Source organism: Coregonus clupeaformis, chromosome 20 (genome assembly GCF_020615455.1).
Source record: "Coregonus clupeaformis isolate EN_2021a chromosome 20, ASM2061545v1, whole genome shotgun sequence".
In the NCBI taxonomy this organism is placed as follows: Eukaryota; Metazoa; Chordata; class Actinopteri; order Salmoniformes; family Salmonidae; genus Coregonus; species Coregonus clupeaformis.
In genome coordinates, this window is record NC_059211.1 from 14909581 (window position 1) to 14928715 (window position 19135).

At 45.0% G+C, this 19135-nt stretch overlaps 1 protein-coding gene across 3 annotated transcripts in view; it reads right to left on the reverse strand.

Annotated features, from left to right (window-relative positions):
* LOC121533726 (FYVE and coiled-coil domain-containing protein 1-like) overlaps positions 1-19135 on the reverse strand; it is a 71684-nt gene that overhangs the window by 25786 nt on the left and 26763 nt on the right. For all 3 annotated transcript variants that reach the window (XM_041839908.1, XM_041839910.1, XM_041839909.1), the window contains exons 11-14: positions 17084-17251; positions 15678-15827; positions 12630-12859; positions 8201-8354 (exon numbers count right to left, since the gene is read on the reverse strand). In XM_041839908.1, the coding sequence (XP_041695842.1) occupies positions 8201-8354; positions 12630-12859; positions 15678-15827; positions 17084-17251 (702 nt within the window). The remainder of the gene's footprint in view (positions 1-8200; positions 8355-12629; positions 12860-15677; positions 15828-17083; positions 17252-19135) is intronic.

The following is a 19135-nucleotide window of genomic DNA, read 5'->3' on the forward strand; positions in this document are numbered from 1 at the left end:
CCCCGAAATGTTCCATACACACAGAAAGCTTTTTTCTCTCAAATGTTGTGCACACATTTGTTTACATCCCTGTTAGTGAGCATTTCTCCTTTGCCAAGATAAACCATCCACCTGACAGGTGTAGCATACAAAGAAGCTGATTAAACAGCACGATCATTACACAGGTGCACCTTGTGCTGGGGACAATAAAATGTGCAGTTTTGTCACACAACATAAAGCAACAGATGTCTCATGTTTTGAGGGAGCGTGCAATTGGCATGCTGACTGCAATAATGTCCACCAGAATTGTTGCCAGAGAATTGAATGTTCATCATCTGCGTCCTCACCAGGGTCTTGACCTGACTGCAGTTCGGCGTCATAACCAACTTCAGTGGGCAAATGCTCAACTTTGATTGCCACTGGCACGATGTGGAAGTGTGCACTTCACGGATGAACCCCAGTTTTAACTGTAGTGGGCAGACAGCGTGTATGACGTTGCGTGGGCGAGTGGTGTGCTGATGTCAACGAACAGAGTGCTCCATGGTGGAGTTGGGGTTATGGTATGGACAGGCATAAGCTATGGACAAAGAACACAATTACATTTTATCGAATGGTAATTTGAATGCACAGAGATAACGTGACGAGATCCTGAGGCCCATTGTCGTGCTATACACCCGCCGCCATCACCTCATGTTTCAGCATGATAATGCACGGCCCCATGACGCAAGGATCTGTACACAATTCCTGGAAGCTGAAAATGTCCCAGTTCTTCCATGGCCTGCATACTCACCAGAAATGTCACCCATTGAGCATGCTCTGGATCGACGTGTACGACAGCGTGTTCCAGTTCCCGCCAATATGCAGCAACTTCGCACAGCCATTGAAGAGGAGTGGGACAACATTCCAGAGGCCACAATCAACAGCCTGATCAACTCTACGCGAAGGAGATGTGTCGTGCTAAATGAAGCAAATGGTGGTCACACCAGACACTGACTGGTTTTCTGATCTACGCTCCTACCTTTTTTTTAAAGGTATCTTTATCATATCTGTATTCCCAGTCATGTGAAATCCAAAGATTAGGGCCTAAATTATTTATTTAAATTGACTGATTTCGTTATGAACCCTATCTCAGTAAAATCTTTGAAATTGTTGCATGTTGAGATTATATTTTTGTTTAGTGTCGTTTCAAGGTGTTTGGCTAGAACCTTGGCGTACAATTTCATGTCACTATTGATGAGGGTGAGAAGCCTATTACTTGCACAGAGTTGGATCTTTACCTTTTTTATGTAACAGAGAGATAATTGCCATATTAACATCTCTATTGAAAAAGTCAATTTAAATAGATGTTTATAACATTTCTAATAATATCAGGCCAAGCTCAGACCAAAAGGTTAAATAGAATTCCGGTGGGATGACATCCCATCCAGAGGATTTACCTCGGTTCATGTCTTTCAATGTATTATGTAGTTCATTGAGCGTTATAGGTGCATCTAAAGACTGCATCATCGGAAGAGAGTTGTGGTAAATTCAGGCCCTCAAAACAGGGGCTCCTGTTGCCATAGGTACTTCAGAACTGTATAATTTTTCATTTAAAAATTATACAGTTCATTGACGGTGGAAAATGCAAGAGAACACCATCATTAGACTGAATGGAAACAATGTCAGCAAGGCTATCATTATTGAGTAATTCACTAGCTAAAGGAAGCTAGGTCTATTACCGTCCAGCTAATCAGTTTGTCTGACTCGTGGATTAGAAACTCATTTAAATCAGAACTGAATTGATTACAGATTTTTGTTTATTTTTGTGGTACGATTTGGATGATTGGTTTTAGACAATTTGCATGATGATCAGATATAACTAGTTGTTAGACATTTTTGCAAATGTATTAAAAAGAAACAATTGAAATATCGCATTTACATAAGTATTCAAACCCTTTACTCAGTACTTTGTTGATACACCTTTTGCAAAAATTACAGCTTCAAGTCTTCTTGGGTATGACGCTACATGCTTGGCACACCTGCATTTGGGGAGTTTCTCCCATTCTTCTCTGCAGATCCTCTCAAGCTCTGCCAGGTTGGATGGGGAGAGTTGCTGCACAGCTATTTTCAGGTCTCTCCAGAGATGTTAGATCGGGTTCAAGTCCGGGCTCTGGCTGGGCCACTCAAGGACATTCAGAGACTTGTCCGGAAGCCACTCCTGCGTTGTCTTGGCTGTGTCCTTAGGGTTGTTGTCCTGTTGGAAGGTGAACCTTCACCCCAGTCTGAGGTCCTGAGCACTCTGGGGCAGGTTTTCATCAAGGATCTCTCTGTACTTTGCTCCGTTCACCTTTGCCTCGATCCTGACTAGTCTCCCAGTCCTTGCTGCTGAAAAACATCCCCACAGCATGATGCTGCCACCACCATGCTTCACCGTAGGGATGGTGCCAGGTTTCCTCAAGACATGACGCTTGGCATTCAGGTCAAAGAGTTCAATCTTGGTTTCATCAGACCAGAGAATCTTGTTTCTCACGGTCTGTGAGTCTTTAGGTGCCTTTTGGCAACCTCCAAGCAGGCTGTCATGTGCCTTTTACTGAGGAGTGGCTTCCGTCTGGCCACTCTACCATAATGGTCTGATTGGTGGAGTGCTGCAGAGATGGTTGTCCTTCTGGAAGGTTCGCCCATCTCCACAGAGGAACTCTAGAGCTCTGTCAGAGTGACCATCGGGTTCTTGGTCACCTCCCTGACCAAGCCCCTTCTCCCCTGATTGCTCAGTTTGGCAGGGCGGCCAGCTCTAGGAAGAGTCTTGGTGGTTCCAAACTTCTTCCATTTAAGAATGATGGAGGCTACTGTGTTCTTGGGGACCTTCAATGCTGCAGAAATATTTTGGTACCCTTCCACAGATCTGTGCCTTGACACAATCCTGTCGCTGAGCTCTACGGACAATTCCTTCAACCTCATGGCTAGGTTTTCGCTCTGACATACACTGTCAACTGTGGGACCTTTATATAGACAGGTGTATGCCTTGCCAAATCATGTCCAATCAATTGAAATTTTGTTGTAGAAACATCTCAAGGACGATCAATGGAACAGGATACACCTGAGCTCAATTTCGAGTCTCATACTAAAGGGTCTAAATACTTATGTGAGTAAGGTCCAAGCATTTGACTGGTACTGTATATATATATATACAGTTGAAGTCAGAAGTTTACATACACCTTAGCCAAATACATTTAAACTCAGTTTTTCACAATTTCTGACATTTAATCCTAGTAAAAATTCCCTGTCTTAGGTCAGTTAGGATCACCACTTTATTTTAAGAATGTGAAATGTCAGAATATTAATAGAGAGAATGATTTATTTAAGCTTATATTTCTTTCATCACATTCACAGTGGGTCAGAAGTTTACATACACTCAATTAGTAATTGGTAGCATTGCCTTTAAATTGTGTAACTTGGGTCAAACGTTTCGGGTAGCCTTCCACAAGCTTCCCACAATAAGTTGGGTGAATTTTGGCCCATTCCTCCTGACAGAGCTGGTGTAACTGAGTCAGGTTTGTAGGCCTCCTTGCTCGCACACGCTTTTTCAATTCTGCCCACACATTTTCTATAGGATTGAGGTCTTAGTGATGGCCACTCCAATACCTTGAATTTGTTGTCCTTAAGCCATTTTGCCACAACTTTGGAAGTATGCTTGGGGTCATTGTCCAATTGGAAGACCCATTTGCGACCAAGCTTTAACTTCCTGACTGATGTCTTGAGATGTTTCTTCAATATATCCACATAATTTTCCTTCCTCATGATGCCATCTATTTTGTGAAGTGCACCAGTCCCTCCTGCAGCAAAGCACCCCCACAGCATGATGCTGCTACCCCCGTGCTTCACGGTTCGGATGGTGTTCTTCGGCTTGCAAGCCTCCCCTTTTCCTCCAAACATAACGATGGTCATTATGGCCAAACAGTTCTATTTTTGTTTCATCAGACCAGAGGACATTTCTCCAAAAAGTATGATCTTTGTCCCCATGTGCAGTTACAAACCGTAGTCTGGCTTTTTTATGGCGGTTTTAGAGCAGTGGCTTCTTCCTTGCTGAGCGGCCTTTCAGGTTATGTCGATATAGGACTCATTTTACTGTGGATATAGATACTTTTGTACCTGTTTCCTCCAGCATCTTCACAAGGTCCTTTGCTGTTGTTCTGGGATTGATTTGCACTTTTCGCACCAAAGTACGTTCATCTCTAGGAGACAGAACGTGTCTCCTTCCTGAGCAGTATGACGGCTGCGTGGTCCCATGGTGTTTATACTGGCATACTATTGTTTGTACAGATGAACGTGGTACCTACAGGCATTTGGAATTTGCTCCCAAGGATGAACCAGACTTGTGGAGGTCTACAAAAAAAATTCTGAGGTCTTGGCTGATTTCTTTTGATTGTCCCATGATGTCAAGCAAAGAGGCACTGAGTTTGAAGATAGGCCTTGAAATACATCCACAGGTACACCTCCAATTGACTGAAATTATGTCAATTAGCCTATCAGAAGCGTCTAAAGCCATGACATCATTTTCTGGAATTTTCCAAGCTGTTTAAAGGCACAGTCAACTTAGTATACAGTGAGGGAAAAAAGTATTTGATCCCCTGCTGATTTTGTACGTTTGCCCACTGACAAAGACATGATCAGTCTATAATTTTAATGGTAGGTTTATTTGAACAGTGAGAGACAGAATAACAACAAAAAAATCCAGAAAAACGCATGTCAAAAATGTTATAAATTGATTTGCATTTTAATGAGGGAAATAAGTATTTGACCCCTCTGCAAAACATGACTTAGTACTTGGTGGCAAAACCCTTGTTGGCAATCACAGAGGTCAGACGTTTCTTGTAGTTGGCCACCAGGTTTGCACACATCTCAGGAGGGATTTTGTCACTCCTCTTTGCAGATCTTCTCCAAGTCATTAAGGTTTCGAGGCTGACGTTTGGCAACTCGAACCTTCAGCTCCCTCCACAGATTTTCTATGGGATTAAGGTCTGGAGACTCCAGGACCTTAATGTGCTTCTTCTTGGGCCACTCCTTTGTTGCCTTGGCCGTGTGTTTTGGGTCATTGTCATGCTGGAATACCCATCCACGACCCATTTTCAATGCCCTGGCTGAGGGAAGGAGGTTTTTGTTGTTATTCTGTCTCTCACTGTTCAAATAAACCTACCATTAAAATTATAGACTGATCATTTCTTTGTCAGTGGGAAAACATACAAAATCAGCAGGCGATCTAATACTTTTTTCCAACACTGTATGTATATACAGTGGGGAGAACAAGTATTTGATACACTGCCGATTTTGCAGGTTTTCCTACTTACAAAGCATGTAGAGGTCTGTAATTTTATCATAGGTACACTTCAACTGTGAGAGACGGAATCTAAAACAAAAATCCAGAAAATCACATTGTATGATTTTTATGTAATTAATTTGCATTTTATTGCATGACATAAGTATTTGATACATCAGAAAAGCAGAACTTAATATTTGGTACAGAAACCTTTGTTTGCAATTACAGAGATCATATGTTTCCTGTAGGTCTTGACCAGGTTTGCACACACTGCAGCAGGGATTTTGGCCCACTCCTCCATACAGACCTTCTCCAGATCCTTCCAGGTTTCGGGGCTGTCGCTGGGCAATACGGACTTTCAGCTCCCCTCCAAAGATTTTCTATTGGGTTCAGGTCTGGAGACTGGCTAGGCCACTCCAGGACCTTGAGATGCTTCTTACGGAGCCACTCCTTAGTTGCCCTGGCTGTGTGTTTCGGGTCGTTGTCATGCTGGAAGACCCAGCCACGACCCATCTTCAATGCTCTTACTGAGGGAAGGAGGTTGTTGGCCAAGATCTCGCGATACATGGCCCCATCCATCCTCCCCTCAATACGGTGCAGTCGTCCTGTTCCCTTTGCAGAAAAGCATCCCCGTAGAATGATGTTTCCACCTCCATGCTTCACGGTTGGGATGGTGTTCTTGGGGTTGTACTCATCCTTCTTCTTCCTCCAAACACGGCGAGTGGAGTTTAGACCAAAAAGCTCTATTTTTGTCTCATCAGACCACATGACCTTCTCCCATTCCTCCTCTGGATCATCCAGATGGTCATTGGCAAACTTCAGACGGGCATGTCGGGGGACCTTGCGTGCGCTGCAGGATTTTAATCCATGACGGCGTAGTGTGTTACTAATGATTTTCTTTGAGACTGTGGTCCCAGCTCTCTTCAGGTCATTGACCAGGTCCTGCCGTGTAGTTCTGGGCTGATCCCTCACCTTCCTCATGATCATTGATGCCCCACGAGGTGAGATCTTGCATGGAGCCCCAGACCGAGGGTGATTGACCGTCATCTTGAACTTCTTCCATTTTCTAATAATTGCGCCAACAGTTGTTGCCTTCTCACCAAGCTGCTTGCCTATTGTCCTGTAGCCCATCCCAGCCTTGTGCAGGTCTACAATTTTATCCCTGATGTCCTTACACAGCTCTCTGGTCTTGGCCATTGTGGAGAGGTTGGAGTCTGTTTGGTTGAGTGTGTGGACAGGTGTCTTTTATACAGGTAACGAGGTCAAACAGGTGCAGTTAATACAGGTAATGAGTGGAGAACAGGAGGGCTTCTTAAAGAAAAACTAACAGGTCTGTGAGAGCCGGAATTCTTACTGGTTGGTAGGTGATCAAATACTTATGTCATGCAATAAAGTGCAAATGAATTATTTAAAAATCATACAATGTGATTTTCTGGGTTTTTGTTTTAGATTCCGTCTCTCGCAGTTGAAGTGTACCTATGATAAAAATTACAGACCTCTACATGCTTTGTAAGTAGGAAAACCTGCAAAATCAGCAGTGTATCAAATACTTGTTCTCCCCACTGTATATGTATGTTCATATGTATAATGATTATATGTATAATACACTGCTCAAAAAAATAAAGGGAAAAAGGGGGTCGCTTGCAAGCCGAAGAACACCATCCCAACCGTGAAGCATGGGGGTGGCAGCATCATGCTGTGGGAGTGTTTTGCTGCAGGACGGACTGGTGCACTTCACAAAATAGATGGCATCATGAGGAAGGAATATTATGTGGATATATTGAAGGGCACTGCATCTCAGTGCTTGAGGCGTCACTACAGACCCCCTGGTTCGATTCCAGGCTGTCCCATAGGGCGGTGCACAATTGGCCCAGTGTCGTCCGGGTTTGGCCGGTGTAGGCCGTCATTGTAAATAATAATTTGTTCTTAACTGACTTGCCTAGTAAAATAAAGGTTAAATAAAAAATAAATACATTGAAGCAACATCTCAAGACATCAGTCAAGTTAAAGCTTGGTCGCAAATGGGTCTTCCAAATGGACAATGACCCCAAGCATACTTCCAAAGTTGTGGCAAAATGGCTTAAGGACAACAAAGTCAAGGTATTGGAGTGGCCATCACAAAGCCCTGACCTCAATCCTATAGAACATTTGTGGGCAGAACGGAAAAAGCGTGTGCGAGCAAGGAGGCCTACAAACCTGACAGTTACACCATCTCTGTCAGGAGGAATGGGCCAAAATTCACCCAACTTATTGTGGGAAGCTTGTGGAAGGCTACCCGAAATGTTTGTCCCATGTTAAACAATTTAAAGGCAATGCTACCAAATACTAATTGAGTGTATATAAACTTCTGACCCACTAGGAATGTGATGAAAGAAATAAAAGCTGAAATAAATAATACTCTCTACTATTATTCTGACATTTCACATTCTTAAAATAAAGTGGTGATCCTAACTGACCTAAGACAGGGAATTCTTACTAGGATTAAATGTCAGGAATTGTGAAAAACTGAGTTTAAATGTATTTGGCTAAGGTGTATGTAAACTTCCGACATCAACTGTATATACAGTACCAGTAAAAAGTTTGGACACACCTACTCATTCAAGGATTTTTCTTTATTTTTACTATTTTCTACATTGTAGAATAATAGTGAAGACATCAAAGCTATGACATAACACATATGGAATCATGTAGTAACCAAAAAAGTGATTTGAGAGAGTTTTTCATGACTTTGAGAGAGAGCTTGTCATGACTCTTTGAGAGTTTGTCATGACTGTGCACTTGGAATGCTGTGTGTGTGTGTGTGTGTGTGTGTGTGTGTGTGTGTGTGTGTCTGTGCGTGTGTGTACCCACATTTGTGTATACATGCATGCATGTGTGTACACGTGTGTTTATTTGGCTAGGTATCTGTCCATGTCTGGTTGCACTCACATGACTAGCGCCCCCAGTGGCCTTGTGTCCTGCTCCCCCTCCAGTGAACCCCCTGTGGTTTGGGACAGCGAGTCGCTGTCATAGATCCCGTTCGCTTCCTTCTCTGTGATGATGTCATAGGCCACGTCATCAGACTTGGCGCTGGGGTCCGACACTGCACAGGAAACAGGAGGTCAAACCAGACATGTACTTGTAACACTTTACTGTATCCTTTATGTATGCATTCATAAAGCCTTTATAAGAGCTGACTAAGACATAACAGGAGCAGGAAGTCATACCTGTACCCAGGTTATACCAGGCAATCACACACATTTTACACAGAGAAAAGCCATAGAGATCACATTATGTTTTTATGTTCAACAGATTGTGATCAGGCTTTTCTCTTGATGTTCTTACTAGCCTATGTCACACCCTGATTTCACCACACTCCCGCAGTGTGGCGGACTATGCGGTTGATTTCCACACGTTGGCTGCCGAGAGTGCCTGGAACCCGGAATCCCTGTTCGACACGTTCCTTCATGGATTATCAGAGGAGGTTAAAGACGAGCTCGCAGCCCGGTAGCTGCCTACGGATCTCGACTCTGGATCGATGGGCAGCAACGAAATCTCTCCGGGTTCTCATTGACTCTGGGGCTGATGAGAGTTTCATGGACGCAACCCTGGTGTCAGAGCTGGGCATCCCCACTCAGCCCCTCTCCGTTCCCGTGGACGTTAGAGCGCTGGATGGGTGCTCTTTAGGCAGAGTCACCCACAATACCACTCCTATCAACCTGCGAGTGTCAGGGAACCACAGAGTGAGTCAATGCAGTTCATGCTCATCAAGTCTCCTCAGGTTCCTGTGGTATTGGGGTTTTCTTGGCTCCAGCGACACAATCCCCTTATCAACTGGACTGCTGGTGCTATCATGGGCTGTAGCCCGTTCTGCCATGCCCATTGCCTGAAGTCGGCCCAGCCTGCCCCGGGACGTCTTCCTGTGGGCTCGGAAGAAGCCTCGGACCTCTCTGCCGTTCCCGCGGAGTACCAGGACCTCCGGGAGGTTTTCAGCAAGGCCCAGGCCACTTCGCTTCCTCCGCATCGACCCTATGACTGCGGGATCGACCTTCTCCCGGGCACTACACCACCCCGGGGAAGGCTGTATTCACTGTCGGGTCCGGAGACCAAGGCTATGGAGACGTACATTGAGGACTCCCTGGCTGCAGGGTGTATCCGTCCTTCTGCCTCCCCCGCCCGTGCATCGACTACCGGGGCCTCAATGACATCACGGTTAAGAACCGCTACCCGCTACCTCTCATCGCCTCGGCTTTCGAGCCGCTCCAGGGGGCCACTATTTTCTCTAAGTTGGACCTGCGGAATGCCTACGGGTAGGTGACGAGTGGAAGACAGCCTTCAACACTGCTAGCGGACACTACGAATACTTGGTGATGCCATTCGGTCTGACCAACACTCCTTCTGTGTTCCAGGCCCTGGTTAATGACGTTCTCCGCGACATGTTGAACCGGTTCGTGTTCGTCTACCTTCGACGGCATCCTCGTCTTTTCCCGCTCAGCTCAAGAACATGTTCTCCACGTCCGACAGGTCCTCCAGCGTCTCTTGGAGAACCAGCTTGTTGTCAAAGCAGAAAAATGCGAATTCCATCGCTCCACCATCCTTGGATACATCATCGCTGCTGGTAATGTGCAGATGGATCCCGGAAAGGTGAGAGCGGTGGTGGAATGGCCCCAACCCACATCCAGAGTGCAGCTGCAAAGCTTCTTTGGATTTGCCAATTTCTATCGCCATTTTATCCGAGGTTACAGCACCCTGGCTTCCCCCCTTTCAGCACTCACCTCTCCCAGGGTCCCATTCACGTGGTCCCAAGCTGCTGACCGGCCGTTCCTGGACCTTAAGCACCGCTTCACCACAGCTCCCATATTAATCCATCCGGACCCGTCCCGTCAGTTCGTGGTGGAGGTAGACGCTTCGGATGTCGGAGTGGGGGCCGTCCTGTCACAGCGTTCTGCCCTGGACCTTAAGCTGCATCCCTGCACTTTCTTCTCCCATCGTCTTAACGCCACTGAGAGGAATTATGATGGGGGAATCGAGAACTACTCGCCGTGAAGATGGCATTGGAGGAGTGGAGGCACTGGTTAGAGGGGGCGGAACATCCATTCATTGTGTGGACGGATCACAAGAACCTGGAATATCTCCGCACCACCAAGCGTCTCAACTCCAGGCAAGCTCGATGGGCCATGCTGTTCACCCGGTTCAACTTTACCATCTCCTACCGCCCGGGGTCCAAGAATGTTAAGCCGGATGCGCTTTCACGCCGCTATTGCCCCGCTGCTACACCCTCGAACCCCGGGACCATCCTTCCTACCTCGTGTCTGGCGGCTACACTCATCTGGGGAATAGAGAACCAGGTCCGTGAGGCGGGGGGCCCGGCTAACCGGATGCTTGTCCCAGACGCTGTCCGCTCCCTGGTCCTGGAATGGGCTCATTTCTCCAGGCTTGTCTGCCACCCTGGCTCCCGTCGGACCCTGGCCTTTGTGCAACAACGCTTTTAGTGGCCCACCATGGTCCCTGACATCTCCGCATTCGCCGCCGCCTGCACTGTCTGTGTTCAGAATAAGACTCCTCGGCAAGCTCCGGCTGGCCTCCTTCAACCTCTTCAACACCACTATCCTCACGGTGGTGGACAGGTTTTCCAAAGCCGCCCATTTCATTCCCCTCCCCAAGCTAACCTCTGCCAAGGAGACGGCCCAGCATGTCTTCCGGATCCATGGACTTCCGGTGGACAGGGTCCCCGACCGTGGTCCTCAGTTTTCGTCCCGGTTCAGGAAGGCACACTCATTGGGTCATCGGCCAGCCTGTCCTCCGGGTTTCACCCCCAGTCTAACGGCCAGTCGGAGCGAGCCAATCAGGACCTGGAGACAACTCTTCGTTGCCTCGTCTCCGCCAACCCCACCACCTGGAGCCAGCAACTCGTGTGGGTAGAATACGCACGCAACACCCTCCCCTGTTCAGCCACTGGTCTCTCGCCTTTCAAGTGTTCGATGGGTTATCAGCCCCCGCTCTTCCCTGAGCAAGAGGTCAACATACCCTTGGCCCAGATGTTCTTCCACCGCTGTTGCCGTACCTGGAAGAGAGCCCGGTCTGCTCTTCTCAAGACCACCTCCAGGTATCAATGACAGGCGGACCGCCACCGGACCCCGGCTCCCCGTTATTGTCTCGGGCAGAGGGTATGGCTGTCCACTCCACTCTGCCCCTCCGGGTGGAGTCCTGCAAACTTTCCCCCCGTTTTATCAGCCCTTTCCCCATCTCTAAGATCCTTAGCCCCTCTGCTGTTCGTCTTCTGTGCCCCGCACCCTCCGTATACATCCCACTTTTCTCCTGTTTTCTGTTTGTCTGTTGCCAGTTCGTCTTGTCTCGTCAAGCCTACCAGCATGTTTTTCCAGTACTCCTGTTTCTCCCTAGCCCCAGTTGTTCTAGTTTTTCAGGTTTTGACCACTCTGCCTGCCCTGACCCTGAGCCTGCCTGCCGTATGTACCTGTCTGACACTGCCCTGGATTACTGACCTCTGCCTGCCCTGACCCTGAGCCTGCCTGCCGTTCTGTCCCTTACTGACTCTGCCCTGGATTACCGACCTCTGCCTGCCCTTGACCTGTCGTCTGCCTGCCCCCTGTTTTGTTAATAAACATCTGTGATCTGTGAGTCTGCATCTGGGTCTTATCCTGAGTTCTGATAGCCTATCTCTTTGAACTTCTTATCTTATCCTGTCTGTCAGGTTTTGTATGTGTGATGATGATGCATGTCATTGGGCTTTGCTGTTCTATAACCGTCCAAAACAGAACTTCCCTTTTGAGGAATATAAAGATTTTTGAAATTACATTTCTGTAGTATTGGTACATTTTCTCTTCCCAGTACAATGATGTGACAAAACAAGGCAGATGATTGCCAAGGAAACCTCTGCTGTGAGTTTTGCCATTTTCAATATAAAAGAAATGAAAGCAGTAAAGCAGAAGGGAGATTAAGAAATTTGAATTGAGGTGGCACCTAGCGCCCTTTCCTCTTTTGCTCAGAACAAGGTAAACATAAGTATACCACTAGAATGGTTAAGAATGCCAAAAGGTTTCTGTTCTTATTCCACAGGTTACAGAGGCTGCTCTCGTTTCAGTACCTGTTATGACTTTCCTATTCAACATAAAACCACTTTACACTGCCTTGAAAGAAGGCCAGAGTAATTGTGACGAATTGTGTTTTTCAATCGATTTTTCTTATGTGGGTTTGCTTAAAACCGTGTCCCTTTTGTCTGAGTGTGAAAAAGGCCTTTGCAAGTGTGTGTGTGTGAGCATGTATTTGTATGTGTGGGTTTTTGAGTGTGCATACTAGGAGTGTGTACGTGTATATGCGTGTATGTGCGTGTGCATATGTGTGAACATCTATATCTCACCTGTAACCCTGGGAGTAGGTTTGTAGGGGGCTGGTTCGGGGAGTGAGTGAGGCCCAATTCCAGGGGGAGGCGGCTGGGTGTCAGAGGGGCTCAGCTCACCCTCTGTGAACCTCTCCACCACAGCGCTGTGCTGGGTGTAACACTCCCTACAGCAACGCTCCTTCTTCCCACTGTGCTTGGTCATCACAAAGTTGTTACTGCAGTAGTAGCAGAAGATGCGTCCACACAGCCTGAAACAAAAAGAGAGTATAGTATTGTATCACTGTGGAACATTCATTCAATTCAGGAGTTAAATTGCTAAAATGCAAATTCAAATACTGAATTGCCTGAAAGTCCAATATAATTGACACTTCGGAATTATTAGCCAATATACTCAATCAACCATCCTGGCAATATCGCCAGATTCGCCACCTCTGTCCATTGTAACCACTGCGTAAAATGGCCTGTTTACAAATGTGTATAGCAGTGGCAGTCAGTGAAGATTACAATGTGATTTTGGCATTCTAGATGATTTGATTGTTTTCCATATTGATTTGTTCTCAGTCAGTGGCCACGCCCAGATGAGCACAAACATGATGGAACGCCCCTTTTACCCCGAGTGCATAAAAAGCCTTGTGACGAAATTCACCTCAGACCAGCAGATGTGAAGCCTGAGCCAAACGTTGCAAATTGTTGAATTTCTACTAGACCAGTAAGCCCCACGGCTTAAAATGGTTGACACTCTACAAGACCAAGAAGCGTGAAGCTGAAGCTACACGTTACAAAATGGTTAGACTAGAATGACCAGAAAACGTGAGACTTTAGTCCACACGTTTGAAATGGAGAAACTCTGAAACTCTCAACCGCTACACGAGGTGAAGAAGAAGACAATGCACTAGACCTTATCATTTCAGTCTGCAGCTGGCATGTATAGTCGTCTAGAGAACTTTCACTAGAGATAGAGGACAATCCCTCTCAGACAACCGCTGGTACATCTGAAGTATCCATTCTAACCACCACTACGACCAGAAACTCTACCAAGGACATTGAGATCTTTGGTGGGCAAACCAGAGTCCTACATCATCAACTCAACTATCGAGGACAGCAACACGTAAATACATGTTGCATTTCTAATCCGAATGACCGTTATTAGGGTGCATAAGTATTATGATTACTGTGAGCATAGTCTCCAAAGTAACCACGGTAGTTTGAATCTCTCTCTCCCTTCCATTCTGACCCTCCTTCTACCCAAGCAGTCATGCGATTGTTAGTCCAGTCCACTAGGGACCTGTTTTCATTGTTTTACGTTAGTAATCAATAACCTATGTGTTTTTTTGTCTTGTGTTATTATTTAGTTAGTAAATAAATAATTAAGCCAATTTGTGTATTGCTGATTCATCAATAAGGTTAGGGTTCTTGCAGGTTCAAGGATTATGCGACGTTCAGAATGAGACTGATAAGAGGTAATTATTTAATACGTGACTGTTATCAATTATATATAACATATATCTTCTAAGAGTTTAATTCGGGAAATGGTAACTCGTTAAACAACTTCTTCCGTGGTGCCCCAAATTCCTAATGAGTTAATTGTTACATGATTAATTGAATCGAGTGACAATTAAACATAGTTAGGTGATTCGATAAATAACAGTCATACATTAAAGTAAGTCACGTCACGACACCATCATGAGGTTGCTACAACCTAGCCTATGAATGAAAGTTTACAACTTAGGTGCACAGGTCGAGATACATTTTTTAGGTGACAGACAGTGACACATGGACAGACAGTGACACATTCAATACCGCCTTGCACACTCTTGCCTGCATCTAGCTGATATAGAGTGTGATCATTAGTCCAACAGTTGCAAACGAGAGTTTCTATTGGACAAATTCAGGTATGTTTATCCCCGTTTTGTTCCGTTTAAGAAACATTTTTCAACAGAATCGGCGGAATGAATACACCCCTGATCACGCGCAAATACAGTTCACTTTCATAACAGCCACATTGTATTCCTTCTCCCATCTATGTGCTCTCCTCCTCTCATCTTTTCCCTTTGTCGCTTGTGGACGTCAATGCACAACACATCAGCTGTATGTGACCAGGTGAAAAAAACTTTCCAAGCCAAACCACATCATAACTGCTACACACAGCCTACATCGTTGTCACCATATTAGCTAAAGTAACGTCATAGTCAACATAGCTAATAGAACTAACACGTTAGTAAACCTGCTACAATCATGCAGTAATGTTACAGTGTACAGTCAGTAAGCAGTTTAGCACTTACACCGGCGGGCCCCGGTGGCAATACATTCGTAAAACCAAAAACTTACCTTGACTTGGAGGAGTTCCAGTGTTGTGTTGGATAGTCATAGCCAGCTAGCTAACATAGCATCCCTCTGTTTGAGCAGGGTGTATGAGTAGGCTAAACTAGCTAGCTGCATTCGCTAGCTAAGTAAGTGAAACTTGCTTCTCCTTCATTTTGGAAGGAATTAATTTGTTCAAAACTGTTCAACTATTGTCTTTCTCTCTCTTTGAGTCAACTACTCACCACATTTTATGTACTGCTGTATCTCATGCTTTCAGTACTAGATTCATTCTCTGATTGTTTGATTGGGTGGACAACATGTCAGTTCATGCTGCGAGAGCTCTGATAGGTTGGAGGACGTCCTCCGGAAGTTGTCATAGTTACTGTGTAAGTCTATGGAAGGGGGTGAGAACCATGAGCCTCCTAGGTTTTATATTGAAGTCAATGTACCCAGAGGAGGACGGATGCTAGCTGTCCTCCGGCTACACCGTTGTGCTACCCTACAGAGTGCTGTTGAGGCTACTGTAGAAGCCTCCACTTGTGTATAGGTGTATCACAATGTCTTCAATCATTACCAGTCAGACCGTAGTCTGTGGAAGTCACAATAAGGAAAAAAAAGAGTCAGCAATTGCTAAAGTCACAGACTTTCTCTGACATGACCAGTCTGCGCTGTCAGCTCATGAAATTCTAATAGCTATTAACACTTTGTTTATGGGTCCCGTAATATGGCCATTTGGTGAGTCAGTGCCCTCTCAGTGCTCACCTGCAGTGGTGTCGGCGTAGCCACCAGGTGAAATGGCCCTGGCAGCCCAGGCAGTGGGTGGCCTCCTTGTCCTGCAACCAGCGCTCCTCTGCTCGCAGCTTCTGCTCAAACTCCAGAGCATCTGACTTCTGCCACAGAACGTCCTTATCCCTGCCAGAGCAAATACACACTGTGAATACATTTTGAATGTTTGGATCCAGCATCAAAGTACAGCATCGATGTACAAAGCACCCAAAAGGTCACAAACACACACAGGTACACACACACATACACAGGTGGGGAGTTAGTCTGGTTGTTCCCCTCTGTTCATCAGAGTGCGACAGAGTATGGCAATTATCTGCTCAGTTAGGTTCTTTCAGGCATGGTGTCTTTGTAATGAGTGAATCATACATTTGTATGGTTTGTGGGTATTTGAGGACTACATAATCATTATTCATGCTATTCTGTATATATTGTCCTAATCTAATTCTACTTTCCAACAACCCCCTGTTCTGGAGTACATCTCTCTGCCAATGAGCAGTTGGAATAGGAAAAAGTGAAGGAGTAAATGAAGACGGTAAACAAAAGCACTGAAGTGATGTAAGGACACCCCAGGGGAGCTGGCATTGTGTTTTATCCCCTACGAATAGCAGAGACAGAGAGAGAGAACATCAATTAATGCCAAAACAACTGAATAATCATAAGCAGATGAGAGCTGTTTCTTTCTCTTCTTTCTTCTCCCTCTTGATATCCCCCTCTCACTCTCTTTCTCCTTGATATCCCCCTCTCACTCTCTTTCTCCTTGATATCCCCCTCTCACTCTTTTTCTCCTTGATATCGTGGACTCTGAATTCCAAATCGACTACTCCTAGTCACTTCATGTACAGTAGATTTTAACGGATCGGATATGTATAATATATACAGTACAGTAGTTCTTTCATCTTGCCCATTTCGCCATATATTGGATACACCTAACCAATTTTTTCACACCTACAGAAGTGCCTAGGGGTTGATTTGGAATTCAGAATCGGTTTCTATCTGTCTCCAAACAACGTCTTCGTCACCCTCCTCTGTGTCACTTTCTTATACCCTTTTCCCCCATCCATCTCTTTTCCCTTCCCTCCTTCTAGTCAGATGAGACTGTCAGTGGTTAGACGGCATATCAAAGACCCACACTGTGCTCCCTATGAGAGAGCATCCTCAGAATACACACTCCCCACAGGGCTCAGTCAAGAGGGCAGAACCAGACATAACATGCTATCTGATCACACCAAACAAAGGGGAAAAACAAGTCATCAACACCCTTTCAAGTTTCTAAACAAAGCCTTTCCCCCTCTACAGATCAAAAGTGCAGCTGTCACTTTTTCTCTTTCCTCCCATGGCTCAAGGCAGCTGCAGAGGAGGGAAGCACTAGGCCTATGGCGTACTTGATTAGTTCGATGAGGCGCTCCTCCAGAGTGCTCTTGGTTCGGGAGAGGTCATCGATCTCTGCTGTCGACCTGAGGTAATGAATATGCTTGTCCACCTCAGCCTGCTCCAATTTCTTCTTCAGCTCCTCACGCACCGCCTGGACTGCCAAGAGAGCCTCCTCTGCACTAAATGGGAGAGCGATTAGAAGGGAGAGAAAGGGATTAAGAGAATGGAAGAGGGAGCGTATACGATTACATAGTTGTGACTGCATCACCTTTGACTCAGAGTTGTCTTGTCCATTCTGTATGATGAGTTTTTTTTTCTATATCTTAGAGACAGGGACTACTTAGTTCATCTGAATGGAGAGGTTGTTTTATGTTTGGGGTATAATAGTATACCGGTAGTCAGTGTTCATTTTGACACTCTTTTCTTAGATTTTAGTCTTACTAATTTGGACTAAAATATAATTGTCACATTTTTGTCATTTGAATAATGATTTAGTCTAGTTATTGTCAAAATGATGAAAACCGTGGGCAATTTTAGTCATCTAAATGCCCTTTCATTTTAGTCACTTCACAGTAGTATTGCCTCATTAACCCATTCATGTCCATACCGATGTGCCCTTGAGCAAGGCACTTAACCCTAATTGCTCCTGTAAGTCGCTCTGGATAAGAGCGTCTGCTAAATGACCAATTTATATTTTATTTTATTTATACCGAAAATGTATAATTTCCTTCAGTACACTTGTTCTCTGAGCTTACTAATGGACAAATCTGAATACATTTTTTAAATCGGCGTTTGTCTACAATGTGAGTTTTTTATATTGTACTATATTTAGTCTTTGGACACATGGCGTTACTGTTTTTTACACATTTCATGAATCAAGTCCTGTGAATACATGTTTAAATGATCAGATCTTAATTGAGTATTATGACTTTTTTTAACCTTTATTTAACTAGGTAAGTCAGTTAAGAACAAATTCTTATTTACAATGACGGCCTACCCCTGTCAAACTCGGACGACGCTGGGCCAATTGTGTGCCGCCCTATGGGACTCCCAATCACGGCCGGATTGTGATACAGCCTGGAATCGAACCAGGGTCTGTAGTGACGCCGCTAGCACTGACATGCAGTGCCTTAGACCGCTGCGCCACTCGGGAGATGCTGCCGGGTAATTCGAGGCCTGGTGAGAATATTATCAAGTGCTTGTCAAAGTGTGTGCAGCTTGAACAAAAAACAAATCATGCCTTTCATGCGACTTTTTTCAAATCATCATTAGAGTCCTGTCATGCAGCCTTAGAATGTATTAAAAATCCAAACATATAGCCCAACGTTTGTATCACAACTAAAGTTGCATAAATATATTTAAATTAAGCATATAGGAGGAACAGTTTATTTGTTAACCGCTCAACACAGAATAGCCGCATGTGCGCACTTCCTTTGAAATCGTTTGGAGAAAATATCCTTTCTATTTTATTAAGCTATGTTCAATTGTATTCTTCATACTTCAAAATAATAAAAAAAGAATGCCATGGAATTCTAAGCAAATCTTGTCTGCTAAATTAACTAGTGTAGCCCACAGCCATTTGGCATAGCCATATCAGGGCTTAACATAAAGACAACTCAGTATGTTATTCTGTTCTTCTGAAATAGACTACATTTTGTTCATATCATGTTTCTTTAGACCTGTCTAATATAAATAATGGATTTATTGTGATGGTGTAGGCTATATTACATGGATTTATTAGACTTTTTTAAATGTAGATGTTCCAAAGGTCTGCATTAGTGGCTTGTAGGTTATGCGTGGAAGCCAGGAGAGGCTAAACGTGTTAATTATGTTAATTAACGGTCAATTACTGTGAGACCGGCAGTTATTTGTTTGACAATCACCGGCTGACAAAATGTCATGACCGCCACAGCCATACTAAATGAGGGGACATGGCTGAACAAGGTGTAGCCTAAACATATGGTTAACGGTCCGGTCCGCAAGTAGCCTGGTTTTAGAACGGCCCACAATTTGCTTTATGAATGTAAAATGCAGCCCGCCAATGCACAATAGAAATAGAAAAC